General features: G+C 36.9%; 1 protein-coding gene across 9 annotated transcripts in view; it reads left to right on the top strand.

Moving 5' to 3' along the window:
- The window catches only part of Myo10A (unconventional myosin 10A), a 744055-nt gene that overhangs the window by 353016 nt on the left and 368726 nt on the right, over positions 1-22313 (top strand). For all 9 annotated transcript variants that reach the window (XM_081732073.1, XM_081732074.1, XM_081732068.1 and 6 more), the window contains 5 exons: positions 2144-2253; positions 11613-11888; positions 15651-15828; positions 17626-17749; positions 19897-20051. In XM_081732073.1, the coding sequence (XP_081588199.1) occupies positions 2144-2253; positions 11613-11888; positions 15651-15828; positions 17626-17749; positions 19897-20051 (843 nt within the window). The remainder of the gene's footprint in view (positions 1-2143; positions 2254-11612; positions 11889-15650; positions 15829-17625; positions 17750-19896; positions 20052-22313) is intronic.

Below are 22313 nucleotides of genomic sequence, written 5' to 3'. Positions count from 1 at the left end.
TCAATACTTTTTAGACAACTTGATAGTATAAATATGTCTCCATTTAGTTATCCTTCCAAATTTTTGACTCATCAATTCCTACCCTGGGTTCCTTCGTGAACAGGGAGCGAAATCCTGGAGGCAACTCCCCACTTAATATTTTTAAAGTAATTCTCCCTCTTAATGAATGAAGTTACACTATTAACAGAAGTTTGCAAATTAATTACATTAATTTATGCTTAATTAACATGTACTACCAGTAGAATGCCGTTCTTCGCAAGGGGAGAATACGTTTCATTTTAAACATAAAGGACCACAAAACTGACAGCAATCCACTTAGGGACCCCAAAAACTATGAATTTGTCACTAATATCGGCTATTTACAATTATTTTTACATGTTACCTTCACTTTCGATCACACACACACACACACACACACACACACACACACACACACACACACGCATATATATATATATATATATATATATATATATATATATATATATATATATCCCTCTCCCCATCCGCAAGTTGCGGGACTGAATTTGGATTTAAACAGCATCAGAAGTGTCATTCTTCATTTCAGCAATCCCTGAAAACTATGGATTCAACACTAGTATCTGTCGTTTTCTATCATATTTATATTTCCTCCCCTACTTGCACCGTTAAAGTGAAATGTTAAAATCCTTTTCAGGCCCGGATTTCGTCTATTTTGAAAATTTGTTCGAGAGCGGTCGGGTAGTTCAAAAAGTTATTAAGTCACAAACATAGTCACTTTAATTTATATATAGGCTATATAGATTTTGTATGTAATTAATAGAGAGCGGATTTTAAGGTGCAGCACCTTTTCTAAAAATGTAGTTGTTACAACAACCAAAGTTCAAAATATGTATTTCCTAGCATAAAACAAACTAAAATGAACGCACTTCGCTGCACCTTTAAGTGACTGTAGCACCTTTTTTTGTTGTTGCTAAATTCATAAAATTTCTTTTCTTTTTCTTTTTCTTTCTCTTTTTTTTACTTCTTTTAGCCTTCAGCACCTTTATTGCCCCTTTTTTCTCCCTTAAAAAAATAGACAGAACAATATGTTTTATTTTCAATCTAGTTTAGACATAACAATCCATAAATTTAGACGCAATCTTTACGGATTTGCTAGGGATAAATTTGAATTGAATTTGCGAATAATCCGGACATGGAGACTTTTGCAACGTCAATTGACCTTCCTGTCCGTGTACTTACAAGATGTGCACCACTAATTTCCGTTGATGTCGAGCGAAGTTTCTCCACATACAAGGATCTCCTGAGGTCCTAGCGACAGAAACTAACATTCGAAAACAGATAATGTGCATAATCAAGTATAACCAGTTTCTGAAAACCCAGTAGTATGTAAGGGTTTCTCAAGCCACAATATTGCTAAATTAAGTTTTCTTTTTTTAAAATACCGTGTTGGTTTTAACCACAATTTTATTACAAGAATGTTGAATGTTGTACAAGTTTGGGAATAAATAAAACAATTTAGCAATTTATGTCAAATGTTTAAAGCCAAGATTTTAACAATATTTGCTGGTGTAATGAACAAACAATGTTCATGTAACTGTATAGGCCTACTATAGCACTTAATAAAGATATCCTATTAGCACCTTTTTTGCACCTTTTTGAATGATTTTCAGCCCCTGTTATTCCCTTTTCTTACCACATTTTTGCACCTTAAAATCCGGTCCCTAGTAATTAATAATATGAGAAGACACAGAAAAAACTAGAATGAATTATGATGTGGCAACTTCGCCGAAGTATTGCAATGCAAAGGGTTTTTTTTTTTTTTTTTTACTTTTACTTTTACTTTTCATTCCTACCCCCATTAAAACAATTGGACAGTGCTTTCTAGTTTGCTCGTAAGTATAAGATCGAATCCCACGTTAAGTTGTAAGTCTATGTCTCATAATGAAAACCTCAATAAGGAAAAGACAAGGTCCAAACCAAACCAAATTTGCCGCCGATCGTCAGTGTTGTCAGTGTAAAATTATTCCATTGGACCTAGAATTTAGCAGGTGTAACAACAATAAATAACAAAATGAAAATATAGACACATTTGTGCTCATTTTTTTGTAACTTGTTTTGTTTCATATTCCTTTTCTAAAAAATTCTTTCTTTTTGTTTACAGACGTACACGGGGAGCATCCTGGTGGCTGTCAACCCTTATAAGATGTTCGACATCTATGGGCTGGATATGGTAAAGAAGTATGAAGGACAGATTCTAGGAACATTACCACCGTAAGTGACATATCTTTCATACGTATAGAGACTGTCTATTTCAAGTGTGCCCTCGGAAAATATGTGAAACATACTTCGACCCCACCTCCTGCCGCCCTCTCACGGAAGAAACTTTCCCTTTGTTTTGGGGAATGAAGAGAATGACCTCTGCTGTGTTGCCAATTTGTCATTCAGTCGTTTAGTCTTGCCTAGTGAAAATTGTAGGCTACTTAGAATGATTAACAAGACAGTGCCCAACGCAGCCCTTAATTGTTTCAATGTGGCAACCCTGTCCGTATCCAACTATTGAAAGATTTCGGCCGCAGTAACTTGTTCCTCCTCTTTCGAGTGAGGTACGGGAAAACACACATCGACAGCAGCGCCAACAGAGGCGCACTTGAAAGAGAAAACCTCTATAGATATACCACAATGACTTGACACCTAGTCTTCCCTTTTAGGCGCTGCTATCGGCTGAAGCAAGGAATTCCACTCCCCTTTGCTAAGGATCTCTCTCTTAGCAACAGCTGAACCCTTATTGGCTCATCGTGTGGGTGTGTCGAGGGTGTGAGCTTTAGTTCGCATTTTGCCACGGCTCAAGACATTTTGGCAGCACTATAGTAATGCAAAACCTACACGATATTATTTGGATGTACTGTATAAAGCAGAGTCAACGAGAACTAAATAGAAAGGATAGGATTGACGAAATAATCTATTAGGGAAAAAAGAGAAGTGTGTTGTGTGGGTGGTTGAATCAAGGGTTAAAAGAAATCAAGTGTTTTGTGTGAAGTATTGGAATATATGAAGCAAACAGGAACATGTATTGTGAAAGAGTGATGAAAAATGATGTGAAGTATTTGAAATTCGAGTATGGAGAAAAATAAAGAAGATTTATCACGGTGGAATAGGAATGGTCTGTTGAAATGTAAAGGGTGGGGAGAGAACAATATATGAAATGTATTTTTTTATTTAAAGAAAAAAAAAAGAAAATAACTAGCAAACGGTTAAAGAAAGTAAGTTATCGAGCGCTAAAGGATGTAACATAATTTATGATGGAAGTGAAAAGAGGGATAGGAATAATCAAAAGGCAATTCTTACATCACTTTAAAATGTTAATTCGCGAACTTTAATGTATGAAAACAGCATTTCACCTGTTAAAAGTATTGTCAATATGCTTAAGATGATTATTACACGAGGAAAAATCAAAAAAGTAATTGATTAAATTTTTTTACAGCAAAATAGGAATGTGTTACAAAATCTGAAATATACGTTATGAAGCATGAACATTCCTTTATTTTTCTACATAACAATCACTGAGACTAAGACATTTTCCCCAGCGTAACATAAAGTTTTTGATACCCATGTAATAAAAAAATGAAATGAAATCCTTGAGTTTTTCGTCCCACGCTTAGACTAAAGGAGACGGTGATGATGAGTAATGAATGAAATGAAGAAAGTGGGAAGAAACGGGAGAACCCCGAGGAAACCCACGGTGTTTGTTCACCACAAAGTTCACTTGGCGGGGGCTGGGATCGAACCCGGGACCCCAAGCACCAGAGGTGAACGCTCTACCGCTGAGCCACCGCGCCCCTCCCTGTAATAAAATTTGTACGTTTGGGCGCTGAACCATCGACATATGGCTGTAGTGACCCACTGACGCTACGGCTGTAACTTTCAGTGTAATTGCAGCAGGCGAATAAATAATATTTTGTTTTGTTGGTAATTGGATAGTATCCAAAGCCTATAAGTCAGTGACAAAAGTCCTTTCCGTTTGATAAAATAAATTTCGTAAATAACGTCAGAATGGAAGGACAATTTTGAATATAGTTTTCAGTAAATTAGAAGAACGTAATTTTCTGTACGTTCCAGCCATACGAACATTATACGTTCCAGTAATACCACCGTTATTCCCAAAGTACATTTTACCAAACGGAAGGAACTTTTGTCACTGATTGTACCTTGGTTTGTTGGTTGCTTGAATTTGGGTTTAATTTTTCTCTGGAGTTCGGGACATTCAAGTCATAGCTAAAATTGTTGTAGAAACAGGTACATTTAACCTTTTAATTGGCAAGCATTGATAAATTACCATTACAAATACCGTATTTAGTTTGTTTTTATGGTTGAATCATATCTTCCTGATCATAATTTCGTAATTTTTAAAGTATGTTTGTGCTTTGGGTACAAAATACAGGGTGTTTATTTCAAAGCAACATTGCCATAAAAATATACATGTAGCTACTGGAGCAGCATTGCCCTATTATGACAAAATATCATAAGAATACTCTCAGTAATTAGCAACAGTTTCGTTGAAATCTTTTCTTACAGAGCAAGAAACCACAAATAAAAAAAATAAAGAAAGAACTTTCACGGAACATAGGAAATAAAGCTTCTACAATACTAAATTTCACTGTCCCCTGTAGGGATGCGCACGAGACAAGATTTGTGGCTGTCTCGTCTCGAAAATGTGCTGTAAAAGTGAGTCTCGATTCGAAAAATGTATATTTCTCTATTGGAAGAGCCGTGTCTCGAGTCGAATTTTGTCAGGAGAATCCTGTCTCGACACGTCTCGTGCGCATCCCTAGTCCCCTGTTGACGAAGATTAGAAGTATCTAAAGAAGCGACCTGCAAATCATGTATGTGAATATTGTATGAAAGCAATAATGGCAATAATGCCAAGTGCGGATAACGCAATAGAAACCGATGTTGCTTGAGAGCAACAGTGTCAAATATAGGGTTAAGCCTGGAGTTTAAATGGCGTCACAGCTCCCATGTTTGCTGCAAGATAGTTATTGTGGATTCGTAGTGGATGTACCATGATACAGAAACAAAACTTAAATAGGCGTACTTGAAAGGATTTTTCAAACGAAATACGATTACAAGGTTTGTATGTGTCCACCAGTATTAGGGGTATATCTGTCACCATGTTCGTATCGAGACTACGAACAATAAATATATGTTATTTATGGATTTATTTTTACATACACGGTACGTAAGTAAATAAACACTCCATTATTATTATTGGCAACGAATGAGATATTTTTAGCACCATAAAGAAATAGTTTTTTTTTTTTATTTTGTTGAAAACTACACATAAGTCATTATCTTCATCTCAGTGTTATTTATAGATTGACGTACGTCTTATTTTTTGAATGATATTATAGATTAATACTTGATTATAATTTTAAGCCAAGCCCAGTGGCTCAGTGGTAGAGCGTCCACCTCTGGTGCGTGGGCTCCCTGGGTCGAACCCAGCTTGCGCCATGTAGGCTTTGTGGTGGACGAACACCGTGTTCATGGATTTTCTCGGTGTTCTCCCGTTTCCTCCCACTTTCTTCATTCCACAATTTCATTCATTTCTCATTATCACCATCTCCTTTAGGCTAGTCGGCATAATCGTGGGACGTAAAACTCATAGATTTCATTTCATTTCTTTGAGCTAATCACACTATGTATTGTTCCGGGTCACTGAAGTATTTATTTATTTGTGAACTTAAGTAGCCAGACAGAAAACAGTGTTGAACCATAAAATTACTGCCCAAAAATGACATTTTGCATATGACCGCCATTCTGCTGTACACACTGAGTAAGGGTCTTGTTACGGTCAACTATTACTCTTTGCAGCATATCTAGAGGAATTCTTGCAACTTATTCCTGAATGTGATGTTTTAGTTTTGAAACAGTGTAGAGTGTAGGAGCTTTGAAGACAGGATTTCAGATACCGCTCCAAGAAAAAGAAAAAAATCATTTGCCGAAAGATCGGGTGGTCTGATCGACCATGAAATGTTCCTAGATCTAGAGATAACACAGTTTGGAAACAGATTCTTCAAGAGTGCCATAGAAGCACATGCGGTGGGGCACGTAGCCTCATCTCCGTGAGAGACATATAGAAACTTTATCTTTGAAAGAAGATTGCCATAATTTTCATTTTTGGTACAACACTGTCTTCTTTATTTTGTGTAACATTTTCTGTTTGGTGAGTAAAATTCAGAAATAAAATTAAACGAAATCTTTGAGTTTAATGTTCCACGATTATGTCCTTTAGGCTAAGGGAGACAATGATTAAGACAAGTGAATGATGGTGGAATAATAGGTGGAATGAGAAAGTGGAAGGAAAAGGGAGTATTCTGAGAAAACCCATGGACACGATGTTGTCCACTACAAAGTTACTTGGCCGGGAATCGAACCAGGGACCCCACACACCAGAGGCAAGCGCTCTACCACTGAGCTACCATGGCCCCAAATTCACACACACAAAAAGTGTATGATTTCGCGTCTAGTTTGTATTCCAGCTGGTTATACCCGAATAAGCTTCATCACGTCTTCTTAATAACGATTTTAAAATGGCCGAGTCACTACCGCACGCTGTATCATATTAAACTCGGAAATTAAGGAATACAAAGTGAGAAATCTTTCCTTGGAAATCGCAGCTTCTAAACTAAACAACATTAAAGACACGGTCATTTTTCTTATTTGCAAATGGTATACCTTGTGCACGCCATTTTGTATCCACCATGTATGTACTAACGATCTTCTCTAATGTTCGTAATTAGTACTTTCACTTTATAATTTATTACGCGTCCTCTCTTCTACTATAATGGAAAATTCATTGAAAAAACGTGAATAAATGAAAGTGAAAGATTTTTCCGTAAGAAGGAAAGAAAATGATTTTATATATATATCATCATTAGTAATAGAAGTAATAATGACAGCAGAACGTTGTAATCTTACTTGATCTGTGCTAAATGAATAATTGATTAACCTACAAAAGTAGAAGCGAAGTGGATATTTCATTATCAGTTCGCGTTTTACTTTCGGAAGCATGCCGCATTCATTTCACTTTCTCAACTTACATTTTTCGCTTTGGTCATCGATCACTTCATGCTACGTCGACGAAAACTAAAATTACTGATGTCACGAGACGAGACGAGACCAAACTTCAGGTTGTCCTGTCTCGTCTCGTACAAAGTATATCTCGTCTCATGTCTCGTCTCGTTTACGTTTGCTTAGTTTCGACCGAACCAGTAATGAATTATTAATTTATTTAATAATACCATTTTGCAGATACTATATGGTGCAGGTGCAATTTCTGATGTTTTAAAATTGTCAGTGTTTCTAAGTAGTTCACTAAAATGAAAAAAAGAAAGAAAGAGAAAGAGAGAGAGAAGGAAATGCATGACATGTTGATAAAGTTATTCAGTTATGATTGAATGTAGCCCAATAATCGCCAGCTACTGCCCAGTTAATAGGTTTAATGAATAAATAATAACGCACTATTATTATTATTATTATTATTATTATTATTATTATTATTATTATTATTATTATTATTATTATTATTATTATTATTATTATTATTATTATTATTATTATTATTATTATAGTAATAATAACAGAAGGGTCCACAGTTAAAGTGGAATTTCATGAACAGCAGAAAATGAAAACAGCAGAATTAGTAGGGGAAAGTCTTACAGTACCGGACAAATTTACATGTTCTATTGTTACTTGAGAATCATTAGTTCTATTGGGAATTTAATACAATACTACAATACTTCAATATATGTTTTATCAATGTTATTCACGATTTATTCAAACTGATACATTAAGTGCACAATATTTGAAAAACAAAAAATGGTTACAATTTTCAAAAAATCAAAATTGGTCTTCCAGTACCGGACAGAAACTTTTCTACACTAAGACTCTTATGTCTGAAGTCATACCTTATTCTGGCAACGTTCACAAGTGAAGTAAGCAATACTGTGTTCATCTGCACAGTTGACATGTGCCCAGCCTCTGCAGTCCAGACATTGCACCCATTCTTCTTGAAAGGTTTCAGTGCAAATGATGCATTCTGTTTCTTCATTCTTGTCTCCGCCAAAATCTAATTTCTTCTTAGATCCTGTTTTGACTGTATGGGCATGTTCTTCCTCTTGATTGTTTAGATCGACCTGTCTTTCAGTACTGTCTGCTTTCTTCTTCTTCATCTTCTGTTCCTTGGTGTCCTTCTCAGGTATTAGCTTCCGTGTTCTTTTTCTTCTTTTGTTCTCTGCTGACGTCCTCCTCTTGTACTGTAGATCATCTTTGAAGGGGGTGGACGTAAGAACCTCACTCTTTTGTGTTCTTCGAGTTCGTTTTCTTGTTGCCTCTTTTGTTGGTGTTGTCACTTGGCGAGAAATCTTTGCAATAATTTGTTTCAGATCAGACGTTGAAGTTGAAGGTTGAGGTGTCGAAGTTTCTGGCGAACGTCCCTCATCGACTGGTGCAGGCTCTCCAAAATGCTCAGACGGAATGAAGTCTAAATCGGTAAATATGCCTGGATTCAAGGGATACAGTCCTGTACAAGCAAAAGCAGATTGGGCAAGTTCCATTCGGCAAATTGAGGAGAAGGCAGTATTCACTAATCCAGCAACATCTTCAGGGTAATTTTCAGTGGTTCGTATTTTCTCAACCAGACACTACAAGCTTGATTGTAGGCGGCTTTGAATGGACGCATTACAGCTCGGTCCAATGGTTGCATTTTATGGGTAGTGTGCGGGGGGAGGCTTATCATGTGTACATTATGTTCTCGTGCGAACAAAATAACTTCCAGATCCTTGTGTGTGCTATGACCATCTAATATGAGGAGTACAGGTTCTTCTTTCGTAGGATGAATTCGCTCAACAAAAAGGTTCATCCACTTCATAATGATTTGACTGTAATCCAACCTGTCTCTTCTGCTACAAACACACTGCCTCTAGGAGCATCCTTCTTCAGGATTTCATCAATCCGAGATTTGTTGGGGAAAACAAAAAGAGGGGGCATGAAGTTGTCACCAGCAGCATTGATACAAAGCAGAACAGTCACATTTCTTCCTCTTTCTCCGGATGTTATTTTACTGACTTGTTTTTTACCCTTTTGAGATATTACTTTCACATCGTTATCGTGTACAATGGAAACACCCGTTTCCTCACAGTTGTAAATTTTGTCCGGGCCAAAATTGTACTTGTCAAGCAACTGTTGATATTTTGTAAAAAAAAAAAAAAATGTCAACTTGTTGTCTGTTAAAGCCTTTGGCTCTCTGAAGGCTCGTCGATTCAGGCGATCGAAGGGACAGATCTGGATGACGTCGCATAAAATCATAATAAAACTGTTTACCTGCAGATTTATCTTCCTTCTTAAATTGGTGTGGAACTTTCATATACTCGGCCAAAGAAAACACTAATTTTAGAAATTCCTTTCTATTTAAAGGCATAAACATGTTGTCCAACTCTTTGATGTACGAAACTAGTTGATCTTCCATTCTCTCATCAAATGTCTTTTTAAATCTGCCCATTTGTGGAGTCAAACTTACTGAGTTCCCGCATTTGATGCACTTCACTCTATCACCCAGCGAACTTTTCGGGACACTAAAAGTTTTACTTGCTTGTCTGATCGTCATACGACCGGACATAACTTCGGTTACTGCATGTTTCATATGTTCCTCTGTCCACTTTCCTTTCCTCTTCTTCTCATTAGCAACCATATTGCTATAAGAGAAAAGGAAAATACATTACACAATGATCACTCGAAACTTCGTTTTGTCCGGTACTGGAAGAACGACGGATGTCCGGTACTGTAAGAATACAACCTATCAACAAGTTTCACCATTCTTCAGTTCTGTGTAATGTAATCACAGGACTAACATATTTTTTTATAACTTACTATAATAAGGATAAAGTATATTATGCAACATAGTCAGCAACTTACCTTGGGCAGGATAATCAACGGGATAAAAATATCTTTTGACAGACGAATTTTACACCAACTTCTTTTCACAGCCACAACTCACACTAAACTGAACAAAGAAAAACGCGCCCAAATTATGTTGCATGTTGGTGCCTGCCTTTCGTACTGGTGTGTACACTCTCTTGCCATCTAGTGCTCAACGCAAGATACAGCTTTGTCCGGTACTGTAAGACGTCCGGTATTGTAAGACTTTCCCCTAGCGGTTTGACAAAATGGCGAGACACGGTGGAGTATTGTGTGACCGTAGGGTATTAATACGCCTTAAAATAAAAATTTACAAAACCGCAATGAGACCTGCCATAATACACGGAGCGGCATGTTGGACGGCAAAGAAAAGAAATGAACTAAATTTCCATGTTGCTGCGGTGGATATATGGAATGACGCGAAAGGACATAATTAAGGATAAAATGGTCCGGGGAATAGTAAAGGTGAGATCAATAGTAGAAAAACTGCAAGAAAATAGGCTGAGATTGTATGGATATGTAGAAAGAATACCTTCAAAATATGTAGCTCACCGAGTGGATGCTATAGAGGAATGGGAAACAAGCCCGAGACCAGCCAAAGAAGAAATGAGGAGATTTGTTAACAACCATATGATACAGTGAAGTATCACAGTGGATATGACACAAGATAGAAACAGGTGGAGGACAATGATCCGAAAAGTTGACCCCAGCTAATTGGGAAGAAGGCTTAAAATTATTATTAATTATTCGAGCAATGACGAACTTTCAAATAATGCTAAGAAGAATTTTTTAGGAATTATCCCCCCCCCCAAAAAAAAAAATCAAAACATTGCAATAATTAGTTTGTGGATCACGAGCCACAAAAATTTTTGAATGCCCCTAAATCGAGTTTCCGGTTGTTTTTTTTTTTTTTTTTTTTTAAATACGAAATAAGCACATCATATTGAGTCAGGGGCGGATCCAGGACGGACTTTTGGGGAAGGCGGTGGGTTGTAATACTGCTACTTAGAGCTACTTTTAAGAGCTCCAAACTCTGGTATGGGTTTTATATATATATATATATATATATATATATATATATATATATATATATATATATATATATATATATATATAATAAGAAAGTTCCCTCTTCTGGGAGGGGGGCGATTGCCGATGGCCTCCACTGGATCCGCCACTGTACTGAGTTAAATGGTAGTTTGGATTTGGCTATATTATATGTAGTTCTCCAAATATAAGACGAACAAGAAAATTTTTTGATTAAATATATTGGATTTTTTGGATCAGGGCGCACAATATTTTTGAACGGCTCCTAAATCGATAAATCAAGTTTTCGTTTTTTTTTTTTTTTTTTTTAACGGAATAAGCATATCATATTGAGTTAAGTGTTAGTTTGAGTTTGGATACATTATATGAAGTGTGATTTTCAAATAGTTATTCAGTTTTAACGGCTTAATATCGACTTTTCTTTATAGTCGATACTTACATATCTTTGGAATTAGTTTTTCAGCTTCTTCCTTATTTAGCTGAAAGACATTTTTACATCTCAAGACCTAAATTAAGACATACCGGTATTTTACGTTTATATCTACGTATATCTATCTTTTATCTGTCTATATATATATTTAATTCAATATCTTTTTTAATTTTCTTTCCAGACACTTGTTTGCGATCGGATCCTCTGCATATAACAAAATGAGCAAAGACAACGAAAACCAAGTCGTAGTGATTTCTGGGGAGAGTGGAGCTGGTAAGACTGAAAGTACAAAGCTTGTGATGCAGTACCTGGCAGCAGTGAATAAATCACCTTCGAATCTTATCACGGAACAGATCCTGGAAGCGTCGCCACTTCTAGAAAGCTTCGGCAATGCTAAAACAGTACGCAACGATAATTCTTCCCGATTCGGGAAGTATCTGGAAGTCAATTTCAAAGAGTAAGTAGTAAAATTAATAAATAAAATACGTATATAATTTAATAATTATATAATTTAATCTTTGGCAGGTCTTTACTTTAGCCCTTTCATTCAATGAATCGTTCAATGAACCGATTCGTAACGAAGACAGAAAACAACTTGTCCTACGGGGATCTGACTCACCTTCACTCGCTGACGCTCGCTCGGTAATACTATGTGAATAAAATATTGAACTTTGGTACAGAAAGGAACCAACCTGGCTACTAATCTATATGGGCTAACAGGTAAGTTCTCAAAACCGGAACCGAAAGGTCAAATCACTGAATCGAAGAATCGAAAAAATGAATGAAATGGCCAATGTAAACACTTGATCTTTTACGATACCTAACACAGTCAAAGTGGCATAGGCACATAATGAACAGTCATACGATCCTAAGTCAAATCTCTCCGCTACTTTAGGGGGAGGATTTATTAAGTTTAACTCTTATCGTCCCTTAGTTTGAAGTGATGGAAGTTCTATTTATTAATACTTAATCATTCGATGTGACTACCTTCAAGAACCGGCACTGGAAGAGTAATTTTGCACTTCGTCTTTTCACATGTTTCAGTTCTAACTGCTGTAGTGATATTTCCGTCAATCACTTGGTAACTATTAATGTACAGGGATATTATAAATGATTAGAGCGATTTCACAGCTCTATAATATCTATATTACTGTATATATTGCGATATTTTTACACACAAAACTCAAAACGTTTTTGTTAACAATTACAAATGTTCGATATGTGCCCCCTTAGTGATTCGACAGACATCAAGCCGAAAATCAAGTTCGTCCCACACTCGGTGCAGCATGTCCCTATCAATGAGTTCAAAAGCATTGTTGATGCGGGCTCGCAGTTCTGGCAGATTTGCTGGTAGAGGAGGTGTGAACACTGAACCTTTCACATAACCTCACACAAAAAACAAAGGTCTACACATGGGGTTAGGTCAGGAGAGCGTGGAGGCCATGACATGAAATGCTTTCTCTGAGCTTGTCGCCATCTTGTCTCGCTGCCCACTGCTGCGCTCTTGTGGGAGAACTCTGAGGTACACCTGGAAGAAACAAAACTTTTTTGGGCTTTTCTACGTTAGTGTTGAGTTTTGTTACAATATCTCAATTACTAGAACTACAATGAATTTATGAAATCGCTTCAATCATTTATAATATCCCTGTATTTAGGTTTTGGTATATATTGATTATAGTTTTCATACACCATTTTACTTCTTTTTATTTTTTGGCTCTTTTAATATTTTTCAGTTAATTCGGTTACATTCTATACACTACTGCTAGAGATTATATATTCAGGGATGCAAATAAGCAACACAATTTTACTGTCCCAAGAAAAAAAGCTACTAGCTCGCATCCCACAATAGAAATGATTTACTTACCTTCAGTATGATATCAAGTACTCGCCCGCACCGATGAACCACTCGCTGCGGGCGAGTGGGTAAGTGCTTATTTGCATCCTTGAAAAAAAAATATATATATAATATATATATATAGTACAGCCTCGATAACTCGAATTTTTCCACACTCCCTTGAACTCTCCGTACAAGTCAAATGTTTAAAAATTACAACCTCGATAAGGCGAAATATAAGGGTTTTATAATTTTACTTTAAAACCTCGATAACTCGAACCTTGATATGCGCGAACCTCTACAAATCAAGATTTACCTCTATAAGTCGAAATTCCCTTGACATGACCTCGATAACTCGAAGCTATAACTCTATGCTTTACGTACTTACCATCGTTGTTAGTCCTATCATTGTTGCTAATGTGTATTGTATTGTGTTTTACTCATGTCTAGACATGAAGGCCCTCCCCCTTCCAAAACAATATATGTACGGTATTTTATTTTTACCAGTCATCTTATTTAAGTTGAACTTTCACAACTTCGAGTTCTAGAGGTTGAACGAATAAAACTTCGAGTTATAGAGGTTATATAGTCATGTTTAATGAGAAACGCGGAACGTCGGTATCTCGCCAACGAGGGACACCTTGATAACTCGACTTTTTGTCTATTCCCTGGCAGCTCCACGAATTGTACCGAATTCTTCCGGTGCATTGAACGTCAGGCAAATCAGTTCTATGATTGGTGTAGAGCCCAGGCTTCGGGAATTGTCGGGGTCACTACAGTCATAATTAAAAAATCTTAATGATTGAATATTTCAGTATCCATGTCACCTCAGTAAGTGACATGGCTCTCGAACAGCATCAGTTTTCAGGTTCTTTTTTTTTTTTTAATAAATTATTTCTCTCCTTTTCTGGACAATGGGAACACTGTAATCTGGTGGTTGGAGCGTTGGACTCATGTTCGCGTGGTCGCGGGTTCGATTCCCGGCCAGTGCTTCCCAATTTGCATCTACGCAGCGTTGTGAGGCAAATTGGGGAGCCACGTCGCTAGGCTGGACGTAGTTAAGTTGGTCGATAACAGATGGCGTTGGAGCGGCTCAGGCCCACAAAAAGAGCTATAAGCGCCAAGTGGTTTGGTTTGTTATTTTCTCGAAAACTACACATGAGGTTTCATATTCATGCATATAATTTTGTTCAGATGAATAGGATGTACCGATGGGCAGTCTAAAAGTTCCCGGGCAGTTTTAGCATTTATGGTGCAATCTTGTATAGTGCAGTCCCTACATTGCCTAGTTATGAATATGACAAGTGTAAGCAGGTCATAACAGTCAGTTTACGAGTAGTATAGCTAAACGGAGGAGTATGTCGCAGTTCAAACAATCCAAAAACTTCAAGTTCATGTACAAATTCGGGGAAATCTGCTTCAGATACTCACTGTGATAGCCTTAAAATCAATTTACGGTGTCAGTGCTTTAAGGAAAACAGCACCAATGAAGACATTAAAAACCAACGCGACGGCTGAACTTATGTCGAAAGAGGACTTTCGTCGATGTTTTCAGCAATGACAGGAGCGGTGAGGAAGTGTGTATGTTCTGAAGGCAGGGGCGAATCCAGGGGGGCGATCGGGGTGATCGTCCCCCCAGAAAAGGGAACTTTCTTATTTTATATATATAAATAAGACTCATCCCAAAGTTTGGAACCCTTAAAAGTAGCAGCATGAAAATCCACCGCCCACCCCCAGAAGTCGGTCCTGGACCCGCCCCTGTCTGAAGGTGCCTTCTTTGAAGTCGATTAAGTAAATGTGTACTTATATTGTGGTAATAAAGAGCCAGAATAAAATTTCAGGAACTTTCTGACTGGCCCTTGTATGTCTCGACTTCGGACATTTTTTTTTCGTTAAGTGCACGTTTCGTTATAATACAGACAAAAGCGGAATTTTTCGTTATAATATAGACTTTATAAAATTTATTTTGTTATCTTAGCATTAAATAAGATTTAATGTAGAAATCAGGACAACGGTGAGGTATATATATCGATAATCGATATCGCAATAATATCGACGTCGATATACCGATATCGTCGATATTCGATATCGATTTCCGTTATCGTCGATATATATAAAGGGCGGATCCAAGGGGGGCTATAGCCCCCCCTTGACCCTCAGGCATACACTAGATAAAATGGACTTCAATTCTGTTTTACACTGGATAAAGCGGCAAACTATGGTTTAGCCCCTCCCTTGATCATATCGTGGATCCGCCACTATATATATAATTAAGAATTTTTAGTGATTTTAAATGACTTGTGTTCAGTAATAACCATAATAAGAATTCAGTTAAATGTTTAAATGACTACATATTCAATTATTAATATTTTCCCTTATTTCCAGTGGTGTGATCATTGGTGCCAAGATAACGGAGTATCTCCTAGAGAAGTCTCGAATAGTAACGCAGGCTCCTGAGGAGAGAAACTACCATGTATTCTACGAAATGCTCAAAGGGTTGGCCAACGAACAAAAGGAAAAATACGGGTTGTTATCTGCAGAGAAATATTTCTACCTGAATCAGGTTAGTGTGTGTATGTGTCTCAAGTGTTTCACAAAAAAATTCGGATCCAATCGACTATAAATGTCGAAGTTAACAGTGTGCGTTGTAATTCAGATTATTTATATATTTGTGTTCTTTGATCAGATTTTTATTGTTATTTAAATTTGATTATTTTGCTAAATAATAGTTGTTTTCTGACGGACGTAATAGAATATATGGTAGAAGGGAAAAGAGGGAAAGGAAGATAAAACTACATGATATTTTGACATACTAAATCAAGTAATTTCTACGTCAGAACGAACAGATAGCTGATGATTGTAGTGAATAGAATTTTTTAAACTACAACAAGTGACTTTCCTTTGATTGTCGAATACTTATGAAAATGGTAATGATGTACCCGTTTGTGATTTCATACTTCGCATCCAGTTTCCTACATGTGAATCATATTTTGATTATGTACGGGACATACTATAATGATTTACACTTCTATTTTTTCAGAAATATTCGTACAGGTTACACAGCAACTGATGCGCTCATCTTCTCAATATAATCTCCCTTTATTTTTATGTACTTTTGCTAGCGGTGTGTCAGCTTTAGAAGACTTTCCTGGAACTAATTGTTTGGAGTCTCACGTGTTCATGTTTTGACAGCTTGTTCAAGTCCATGAGCATCTGCAAACTGACGACCACAGGTTTTTTTCATTGTCCTAAACAAGTGGTAATGGGTGGGAGCCAAGTCTGGAGATTACGGAGGGTGTGGCAGCACTGTAAACCCTAGTTGATAGATGGCGGCAGTGGTTTTTCGGCTAGTGTGAGGACGTACATTATCATATTGCAGAAGCATTCCTTTCGCCCATTTTTCTGTGCCGCTCTTTTTCAATGGCGCAACATGAGCGTCTGAGGGTCTCCACATACGCTGCACTGTTAATCATGGCTCCATCTTCTAACCAGCCAATCAGAATAATGCTTTTCGTGTCCCAGAACACTGTAGTCATGCGCCTCCCAGCTGAAGGTGTTGTTCAAAATTTCTTTGGCGGTGGAGTGTCATGAGGTTTCCACAACACTGATTGCTGCTTCGTCGTCGGCTCATGGTAATGGAGCCAGATCTCATCATCAGTCGTAAGCCTAGACATGAAATCTTCAGGATCATGATAATGGCGTTGCACACTTCCACACGACATTATTTTTTCTCTGCAGACAAGAGTTTTGAACCCATCTTGCAGTGAGTTTCCTCAACTGAAATGGTTGTGCATTATGCACTGCAGTGTGTTTCTGGTTAATTCTGGTGCAGCCTCCATTTCAGAATATGATTCATTTGTTCTCTAATGGCCCTCTCTACCACTACGATGACATCTGGTGTTGTCATTGTCACTTTTCTGGGAGAACTGTTGACTGTTCATCTTTTTCACTGTGGGTTATTTAATTTCCAATCTTCTACCCAGTTTTCCGCGACGGTGCATGTTCTCCACACACTGCCACAAATTACCTATGGATTTCAGCAGCGGCCACGCCCTCTTTCCATAGGAATCATGACTTCCAGCGTTGTCTACGAATCCACCATAATCAATTTCCATGTTGTTCGTTAGTAACACTCACAGGGGTTCAAGAAATGGACTGCACAAGGCGCTGCTGCCGCCCCGTTGCTAGTGACGCTCCCAATGGGTAGATGAAGATCCTAAGTGCCTCTGACTGCGTTTCCAACTTCAGTAGTCCACTTCATCTGGAACAAGAAAAGAAAGTGTAAATCATTATAGTACGCCCCTCGTAATTATTTGCACTTGAAGATTTCTTGTATTCATATTAATCATACGTGTTTCAGGGTGGTAATTGTGAAATTGATGGCAAATATGATGGAGAGGATTTCCAATCATTGTTGTCAGCAATGCAAGTGTTAGGTTTCACTTCGGAAGAACAAGATACCATTTTTAGAATATTGGCATCAGGTGAGTGATTTAATTCTAAACTATTTAATCTATTATTTTCTCTATATTATATGTAATATTTACTTACTATAATAGATTTTCTACCCATCAAACTTAAATATCACTGAAAATAATATATTTTCCTACTATATATTTGTTGAAGTTATTATATTTAATGTGTATGAGATATAATAATTTCGATTGTATATTAGCTGTACCAGATGTTGTATTAGATATGGTATGCAATATTATTAGATACAATACAATCAGAAAAGTCCGCCAAATGAACGTAATAGTAGTTACTGTGCTCAATGCTGTCAGTATCAGTTATAATTTTATCAGTTTTATTTACTCCATGAAATTTGATAGCCACAACATACAATAGATCTGTCTAAAAGATTTATTATCCAAAGTGTGTCCCAAAATTCGCGTCAAGATTTGAATTTAGCGCCATTTGTGAGGTAAGATGTTGTTAAAAAAAAAAAAAAAAGTAACAACTGACAGTTCCGAGTTATTAAAAAGAGAGTGCTACACAGGAACAACACGTTTTCATTGTTGAGCAATATTTTAAAAATAATGGAGGTTTAGCAGCTATAGTTCGCAGTTTTCATGCAAAATATGCGGAATAATGATTTAACTTCATCAGCTATGAAGAGATTAATTTAATACTTTAGAGAAACTGGATCAATTTGTTATCTTAAAGTGCAAGATAGATGTGAACGACAAGTGGCTTCAACAAGAAAATGAAATGAAATGATAAGTTTAACGTCCCACGCTTATGCCGGTTAGGTTAAAGGAGACGGTGATAATGAGTGAAATGAAGAAAGTGGGAGGAAACGGGAGAACCCCTAGAAAACCCAACGAGCGTCCACCACAAAGTCCACACGGCGCGAGCTGGGATCGAACCAGGGACCCCAAGTACCGGAGGTGAACGCTCTACCACTGAGCCACCGCGCTCCCTGGCTTCAACAAGGCAGTGCCACATGCCATACAGTCCGAGAAACAATTAAATTACTGCATGAGTCATTTTCTGGTCTTAATGAGTGATTTAATTGAGTAACGAGTCATGAGTGATTTAATTGCAGATTCAAAACTGTTGTGACGATTTAATTGCAGATTACAGATTCAAAATTATTGTGACCTATTGTGACAATTTAATTGCAGATTACAGACTTAAAACTTGTGACGATTTAATTGCAGATTGCAAATTCAATACTATTGTGACGATTTAATTAAAGATTGCAAATTCAAAACTATTGTGACGATTTAATTGCAGATCGCAAATTCAAAACTATTGTGACGATTTAATTGCAGATTCAAAACTATTGTGACGATTTAATTGCAGATCGCAAATTCAGAACTATTGTGACGATTTAATTGCAGATTCAAAACTATTGTGACGATTTAATTACAGATTGCAGATTCAAAACTATTGTGACGATTTAATTGCAAATTGCAGATACAAAACTATTGTGACGATTTAATTGCAAATTGCATATTCAAAACTCTTGTGATGCTTTAATTGCAACTTAAATACTGTTCCAGTTTAATTATTTCAAAATATGATAAGCTATAGTGTACAGCAGACCGAGGACTTGGACTCAACAACTAGTATTTCGTAATATTGAATCTAATAATAAATCTTTTAAGAACTGAATGATTAAGAGTTCAGTTACATTCATTTTGTCAATTTGGCGCGGGAGACCCGGGTTCGATTCCGGGCGGGAGCTCATGTGGTTCGGATTCCACGTTAATCAGTAGGTCCACGTCTCATATAGCCTCGCTGCTGAAAAGGGACGTTAAACTCAAAGTCAACTCAACTCAACTCATTTTGTCAAATACTTTTCTGTCAAATTTAACAGCTTTGAGATATTAAATATAATAGATTGTCTATTGAGTTTAATATCCAGGAAATATAATTTACCTATAAATTTTATAATCTTAAAATCTACCTCCAATATAAAATATAATTTATTTTACAAGATACACTCTAGGTCTGTTATTTATATTTAATATATATTAGATATATTAGGTTCATTTTTTTAAATAACCTACGTTATTTCATGTACACGTTTTTTTAGTATTCTTGAACATGAAAAAAGTGAGAAATGGTTGAAAATGCAATTATGTACTAACCACTGTATAATTGTCTTTTCTTTAATTTTCAGTACTTCATTTGGGCAACGTGTACTTCCATCGGAAACAACTGAAACATGGCCAAGAAGGTGTGGAGATTGGTTCTGATGCTGAAATTAGATGGGCTGGTCATTTGTTGCAGCTCAGTGTGGACGGCATCAAAAGAGCTCTCACAACGAAGACGACGGTGAGCATTTTTTCTTTTTTTATCTATCTCTCACTCGTTTGCACACATATTTTACACTTTTCCCTTTCTTTAATTATGTTTATCAGAGAAGACTTCACTGAGTGTTAATATTTGCTAGAGGCCTCATCACAGCGAAATTAAAATACCGCTAATTTTACAGTAATTATGTGATATCTTCAAATAGATAAAAGATAATCGAAATGTGGAACAAGAGCGCCCTAGACAACTTTATTTTACATGAGAAACCGTTAACACAACTCACTTATCTGCTTTCGATTTCGAGCAATTTTTAAAATCGGCATTTATTTTCGCGGTTCCAAACGGCTGAAAACTGAAAACCACTAGGTGACTTGTGATAACAATACCTCACGCAAAATAATATTGTCTAGGGCGCTCTTGTTCCATATTTCAATTATCTTTTATCTATTTGAAGATATCAAATAATTACTGTAAAATTAGCGGTATTTTAATTTCGCCGGGAATCCGAATATAAGTATTAAAGTGTTAGTGTTAATATAAGTGTTAGTATATATAAGTGTTAATCAGTCCGAATATAAGTATTGAACTATCTTCGTTGCTTGTATTTCAATGCTGGGGCACCGTAGTGTAGTGGTTACAGAGTTGGACTCACGTCCACGTGGTCCCGAATTCGATTCCCGGCCGGTGCTTGCTCAATTTTCGGCATCCACCCAGCGTCGTGAGGCAAACTGGGGAGTCACGTGAATAAAAGACGTGACGGCTACTAGGTCTAGCAAGCTCCCGATACGACGGTTAGCGATAGGGTGACGCAGCACGCAGACCACGTGTTCGTCGCTCGACTGGACATAGTTCAGCCGGTCGCTAACAGATGGCGTTGGAGTGGCTCAGGCCCACAAAATGGAGTGTTGGTGGTAAATATAACTATCAATATTCATATAGTTGTATTATCCGTTTTTAATTCTTTCTCAGTCCTCTATTTTTGAAAGAGCTTTGTAAGTGTTTCTTTCTCCTTCTTGTTCTTTTTTAGAAATTCCTCGTGGTTAAATGGTTAGTTGACCATTTTTGGTTAATGAGATTCGGGTTCGATGTTTGGTAGATGTTCGTATGGTTCATATTCATTGTTGAACTGTAGGTCAATCTACGTTTCATAGCTTCGAAGCTAAATTGAGACATCAAGCCGCAAAATAGCTTCTTTTTCTTTCTTTCCTTTCTTCCTTTTGGTTTAAATTCTTGCTTGAAACGTAGCAAATTAATGCCTGGCCTCATTATCTAGTAGTTATTCATTATAAAAAATATTTACTCTCGGTACTTTCCATAATATTCATTACGAAATGTAACTAACGTTTGTACATTTTTGCAGTCTGTTCAGGTATATTCTAAAGTGAAATTCATCTTACAGATTTTCTGTTATGAAGCATTACTCGCGAGTTAATACTAAAACAATCTGCAAACAAATGGAATATATTATTATTATTATTATTATTATTATTATTATTATTATTATTATTATTATTATTGTAACTTGCTTTAAACCGGTTTCAAGTTAGTAATCTGACGGCCGTCACTGACAAGTGCAAATTATTTCACTAGCTCCACCGAAAACGCGTTGCAAGCGACAGTTTCTGTCACATTGAGATTTTAACAAAACAACGGTACTGTAATAGAAGTTCCAATTCTATGTAACATCATTTGATATAAAGGCATAGTTTGAAACTGAAAAAGTAAATTTAAAGCATATACATAATCAACATATAGTTTTTATTTTCCGAGTTCTGTAAACTTGGATTGTTATCACTTGCAGCGTTGTTCGGCGGAGCCATTGATTTGAAGAGTTCTTCTTCTCCAAAGAACTTTCTGACCATATGACAGGTGTCTAGAATTATTTATTTTTGAATGTTTGTTAGGAGATGTTTTGTGTTTATCTGTTCCAGTTGGGTGCTTTTAGGGTCAATAGCTGTAACTGAGATAATGATTGATCTCATTGTAACTTTCTGACATTTCCATATTTTTTTATTTCCTCAGTCAGATCTTTATATTGGCTGATTTTCGTACTGAATGCTGTACGTATATTATGAGTCAATGGTACTGTTACATCTATGAGGGTTACTTCTTTGTCCATTTTATTGATACTAGTGATGTCGGGTCTATTTACAGGTACCGTTACATAGAGACTTGCACGGGCAGACTTTTTCGGCCCGAGCCCAATCCTGCCCGAATGTACCTAAGCCCGGCCCAGCCCGGCCCCGAAAAATTTTGGAGATTTTCGGCCCGAGTCCGGCCCGG

The sequence above is a fragment of the Thermobia domestica genome, chromosome 11, assembly GCF_964235325.1.
Source record: "Thermobia domestica chromosome 11, izTheDome1.hap1.1, whole genome shotgun sequence".
In the NCBI taxonomy this organism is placed as follows: Eukaryota; Metazoa; Arthropoda; class Insecta; order Zygentoma; family Lepismatidae; genus Thermobia; species Thermobia domestica.
Note: the sequence above shows the minus strand (reverse complement) of the source record. Positions and strands in the feature narration are given on the sequence as shown.